The sequence below is a fragment of the Aphelocoma coerulescens genome, unplaced genomic scaffold, assembly GCF_041296385.1.
Source record: "Aphelocoma coerulescens isolate FSJ_1873_10779 unplaced genomic scaffold, UR_Acoe_1.0 HiC_scaffold_175, whole genome shotgun sequence".
Classification (NCBI taxonomy): domain Eukaryota; kingdom Metazoa; phylum Chordata; class Aves; order Passeriformes; family Corvidae; genus Aphelocoma; species Aphelocoma coerulescens.
This window is the reverse complement of record NW_027183523.1, coordinates 1-5,042: the sequence shown is the minus strand read 5'-3', so window position 1 is coordinate 5,042 and position 5,042 is coordinate 1. Positions and strand designations below refer to the sequence as shown.

General features: G+C 67.0%; 1 protein-coding gene across 1 annotated transcript; it reads right to left on the bottom strand.

Moving 5' to 3' along the window:
• Positions 1 to 303: 303 nt before the first annotated feature.
• On the bottom strand, positions 304 to 4,028 carry LOC138100963 (CD63 antigen-like). The gene is made up of 6 exons (XM_068998800.1): positions 3,830 to 4,028; positions 2,610 to 2,684; positions 2,401 to 2,496; positions 2,161 to 2,304; positions 1,980 to 2,062; positions 304 to 517 (listed from the first exon to the last, which is right to left on the bottom strand). The coding sequence occupies exons 1-6, from the start codon at positions 4,025 to 4,027 to the stop codon at positions 397 to 399; spliced, it is 717 nt and encodes a 238-aa protein (XP_068854901.1). The 5' UTR covers position 4,028; the 3' UTR covers positions 304 to 396.
• Positions 4,029 to 5,042: the final 1,014 nt, after the last annotated feature.

Here is a 5,042-nt window from a genome sequence, read left to right as displayed (position 1 = left end):
CCCTAAAACCCCCTCAACTCCAAGAGGGACCCCCCCCACCATCCCCACCCCCCAAACCCAGGAGGGATCCCCCCAACCCCCACCCCATAAAAGACCCCTTCATCCACAAGGGAACCCCCCCCACCCCAAAGAACTCCCCCCCCCCCCCCACAAATCCACCCCTCAGGGTCCCCCCAACCCACCAGGGCCTCCCCCACCCCAGAGACCCCAGGGACCCCCACCCATCACACTCGGCTCTCCAGAAGCTTTTCCTCTTTATTCCAAACCCGGGGGGGCCCCCCCAGGACCCCCGGAAAGGGGGGGGGGGGGGGGGGTTGGCACGTGGGCCCTGCCAGGACACCCCCCGAGGCCCCCCCCAGGACCCCCAAGGGGGGGGGCAGGAATTTGGGGGGGGGGCTACATGACCTCGTAGCCGCTGCGGATCCCCCGCATGAGGCAGCAGGCGAAGACGATGCCCAGGACCTGGGGGGAGAAAGGGGGGGGGGGGTCAGGGACCATTTTGGGGGGGTGGGTGACACTTGGGGGGGGGGTCAGTCAGCCCCACATTGGGAGGGTCTCAGCCCCACACTGAGGAGGGGTCATTCCCATAGGGGGGTCTCAGCCCCCATTTGGGGGGGGTCTCAGCCCCACACTGAGGAGGGGTCATTCCCATACTCAGGGGGGTCTCAGCCCCCATTTCCGGGGGGGGTCTCAGCCCCCATTTGGGGGGGGTCTCAGCCCCACACTGAGGAGGGGTCATCCCCATACTCAGGGGGGTCTCAGCCCCCATTTGGGGGGGGTCTCAGCCCTACCTTTGGGGGGGTTCATTCCCATACTCAGGGGGGTCTCAGCCCCCATTTCCGGGGGGGGTCTCAGCCCCCATTTGGGGGGGGTCTCAGCCCTACACTGAGGAGGGGTCATTCCCATATTCAGGGGGGTCTCAGCCCCCATTTGGGGGGGGGGTCTCAGCCCCACACTGAGGAGGGGTCATCCCCATACTCAGGGGGGTCTCAGCCCCCATTTGGGGGGGGTCTCAGCCCCACACTGAGGAGGGGTCATCCCCATACTCAGGGGGTTCTCAGCCCCCATTTGGGGGGGGGTCTCAGCCCCATTTGGGGGGGGGGTCTCAGCCCCACACTGAGGAGGGGTCATTCCCATACTCAGGGGGGTCTCAGCCCCCATTTGGGGGGGGTCTCAGCCCTACCTTTGGGGGGGTCATCCCCATACTCAGGGGGGTCTCAGCCCCCATTTCCGGGGGGGTCTCAGCCCCACACTGGAGAGGGTTCATCCCATACTCAGGGGGGTCTCAGCCCCCATTTGGGGGGGGTCTCAGCCCCACATTCAGAGGATCTCACCCCCATTTTGGGGGGGTCTCAGCCCCCCATTTTGGGGGGGGTCTCACCCCACATTCAGAGGGTCTCAGCCCCCATTTTGGGGGGGTCTCAGCCCCACATTCAGAGGGTCTCAGCCCCCATTTTGGGGGGGTCTCAGCCCCACATTCAGAGGATCTCACCCCCATTTGGGCGGAGTCTCACCCCCCATTCAGAGGCTCCCACCCCCATTTTGGGGGGAGTCTCAGCCCCCATTTTGGGGAGGGTCTCACCCCACATTCAGGAGCTCTCACCCCCCACTTGGGGGGGTCTCACCCCCATTTTGGGGGGGGTCTCAGCCCACATTCAGAGGGTCTCAGCCCCCATTTTGGGGGACTCTCAGCCCCACATTCAGAGGGTCTCAGCCCACATTCAGAGATCTCACCCCCATTTTGGGGAGGGTCTCAGCCCACATTCAGAGGCTCTCACCCCCCATTTTGGGGGGGGTCTCAGCCCACATTCAGAGGGTCTCACCCCACATTCAGAGGATCTCACCCCCATTTTGGGGAGACTCTCAGCCCCCATTTTGGGGAGGGTCTCACCCCCCATTCAGAGGCTCTCACCCCCATTTTGGGGAGGGTCTCACCCCCCATTCAGAGTATCCACCCCCCATTTTGGGGGGTCTCTCACCTCGAGAAGGCGATGCCCAGCGCCACAGCAGCCAGCAGCACGATGCTGTTCTTCACCCACGCCTCCACGCTGGGCAGGCAGCCCTGGGCAGGGGGAGGCACAGGGGAGCGGGGGGGCCCTCAGGGGGCTCAGGGACCCCCCCAAAAGGGGCTTCAGGAGTGGGTGGGGGGGGGGGTCTCACCTTCACGAACACGGTGGCCGGAGTGGGCCGGACGTTGCAGGTGGGGGTGTCCGTGCGGCAGCAGGACCTGGGCACGGTGTCGTTGGTCTTGAAGGGCTCCAGGCTCGCCCAGTCCGTGTAGTTATTGACCCCACAGCAGGAAAAACCTGCCCGGAAAAAGGGTCAGGAATTGCGGGGAGGGGGGTCCAGGAGCAGCACAAGCCCCCTCCCAAATTAGAGGGGGGTGACCCCAAAGCTCACCTCGCGCTGGAAGCCGTCCATGGCGGTGGCCAGCACCGGGTCCTTGTCGTAGCCTCTCATGAGCTCCGACATCCCCTTCTCCACCAGCCCGTGCACCTTGAGGGGGGGGGGAAAAGTGGGTCGGGGGGGGGTCACAGGGGGTGGTGGGACCCCCCTGGAGGGGGTGACGGGACCCCCGGGGTCAGGGGGGGGTGGTCAGGGACCCCCACCTTGTCCTTGAAGACGTAGCCGGCGATGGCGGCGGCGATCTCCACCAGGCAGATGAGGCTGAGCAGGACGGCGAACTGGGGGGGGGGGGGGGGTCAGGGGGTTTGGGGGGGTCTAAGGGGTCTGGGGGGGTCTGGGAGGGGCACAGAGGGGGGGTTGGGGGGCCAAGGGGGGCTGGGGGAGTTGGGGGGCTGGGGGGTTACGGTAGAGGGTCAGGGTTGGGTGGGGGGTCAGAGGAGAGGTTGAGGTGGGGGGGGGTCATAGGGGGATTTTGGGGGGGTCACAGGGGGGTTTTGGGGGGTCACAGGGGGGTCAGGGTGGATGGGGGCCCGGGAGGATGGTGGGGGGGTCATAGGGGGGTTTTGGGGGGGGTCACAGTGGGGTTTTGGGGGGATCACAGTGGGGTTCTGGGGGGGTTTTGGGGGGGTCAGGGTGGGTGGGGGTTCGGGAGGATTGTGGGGGAGGTCACGGGGTTCTGGGGGGGGTTTTGGGGGTCACAGGGGTGTTTTGGGGGGTCACAGGGGGGTTCTGGGGAGGTTCTGGGGGGCTTGGGGGGGGTCAGGGTAAAAAGGGGCCCGGGAGGATCGTGGGGGGGTCACAGTGGGGTTCTGGGGGGGGTTTTGGGGGCGGTCACAGTGGGGTTTTGGGGGGGCTTGAGGGGGGTCAGGGTGGATGGGGTCCCGGGAGGATCGTGGGGGGGTCACAGTGGGGTTTTCGGGGGTTTTGGGGGCAGTCACAGTGGGGTTTTGGGGGGCTTGAGGGGGGTCAGGGTGGATGGGGTCCCGGGAGGATCGTGGGGGGGTCACAGTGGGGTTTTCGGGGGGTTTTGGGGGCGGTTACAGTGGGGTTTTCGGGGGGTTTTGGGGGCGGTCACAGTGGGGTTTTGGGGGGATTTAGGATGGGTGGGGTGTGGGGGTCATGGCGGGGGTCCAGGACGATCGTGGGGGGGGTCACAGCGGGGTTTTGGGGGGATTTAGGATGGGTGGGGTGTGGGGGTCCAGGACGATCATGGGGGGGTCACAGCGGGGATTATGGGGGGGTCGGGCTGGGCATTCCAGGGGGGGTTGGGGCAGGGGTCAGGGTGGGGGTCAGGGTCACAATGGGGGGGCACCGGTTGTGGTGTCCCAGTGAAGGGCCGGGCCGGGGGGTCCCGGGGGGCCTCCCGGGGTGGGGGTGGGGGGTCCCGAGGGGGGGGGGTCCCGGGGTGCTGCCCCCCCCTCACCGTGGTGACCATGCAGTAGCTCTCCTTCCAGGCGCCGCAGCAGCCGAAGAAGGAGATGAAGAAGATGATGACCCCCAGCACCACGATGGCCGCGGGGCTCCCGCCCGAGCCGGCCACCAGGGCCACCGGCACCTTGCCCACGGCCCCCAGCGCGTAGACACCGATGGCGATCAGGGCCACGCCGCACACCTGGAGCATGGGGGGGGAGCACAGAGCGTCGGGGACAGCCGGGACCCCCCCCTGTAGGACCCCCCCGAATCCCTCCGTAGGATCCCCCCCCGTAGGACCCCCCCCGAATCCCCCTGTAGGATCCCCCCCTGTAGGACCCCCCCCCGTATCCCTCCGTAGGATTCCCCCCTGTAGGACCCCCCCGAATCCCCCCGTAGGATCCCCCCTGAAATCCCCCGTGGGACCCCCTGAACCCCCCTGAATCCCCCCGTAGGATTCCCCCCTAGGACCCCTGAATCCCCCCGTAAGACCCCCATGAATCCCCCCGTAGAATTCCCCCAAGGACCCCCCGAATCCCCCGTAGGATCCCCCCTGAATCCCCCCATAGGACCCCCTGAACCCCCCGTAGGATCCCCCCTAGGACCCCCCGAATCCCCCCGTAGGACCCCGTGAAACCCCCCGTAGGACCCCCCCCTGAATCCCCCCTGGATCCCGTGAATCCCCCATAGGACCCCCCCGAATTCCCCCCAGGACCCCCTGAATCCCCCCATAAGATCCCTTGAATCCCCCCGTAGGACTCCCCCGAATCCCCCTGTAAGACCCCCGTGAATCCCCCCGTAAGACCCCCCTGAATCCCCCCCGTAAGACCCCCGTGGAGCCCCCCCTAGGACCCCCTGAATCCCCTCATAAGACCCTGTGAATCCCCCTGTAAGACCCCCCCCTGAACCCCCCCGTAAGACCCCCCTGAATCCCCCATAGGACCGCCCTGAATCCCCCCGTAGGATCCCCCCCGAATCCCGCCGTGAATCCCCGTAGGAGCCCCCGAATCCCCCGAAAGACCCCCTGAATCCCCTGTAAGACCCCCCCGTGAATCCCCCCGTAGGACCCCTGAACCCCCCCATAGGACCCCCCTGAATCCCCCCGTAAATCCCCCCGTAAGACTCCCCTGAACCCCCCCGTAGGACCCCTGAACCCCCCCGTAAGACCCCCCTGAATCCCCCCCTAGGATCCGCGTGAATCCCCCCGTGAGTCCCCCGTAAGACCC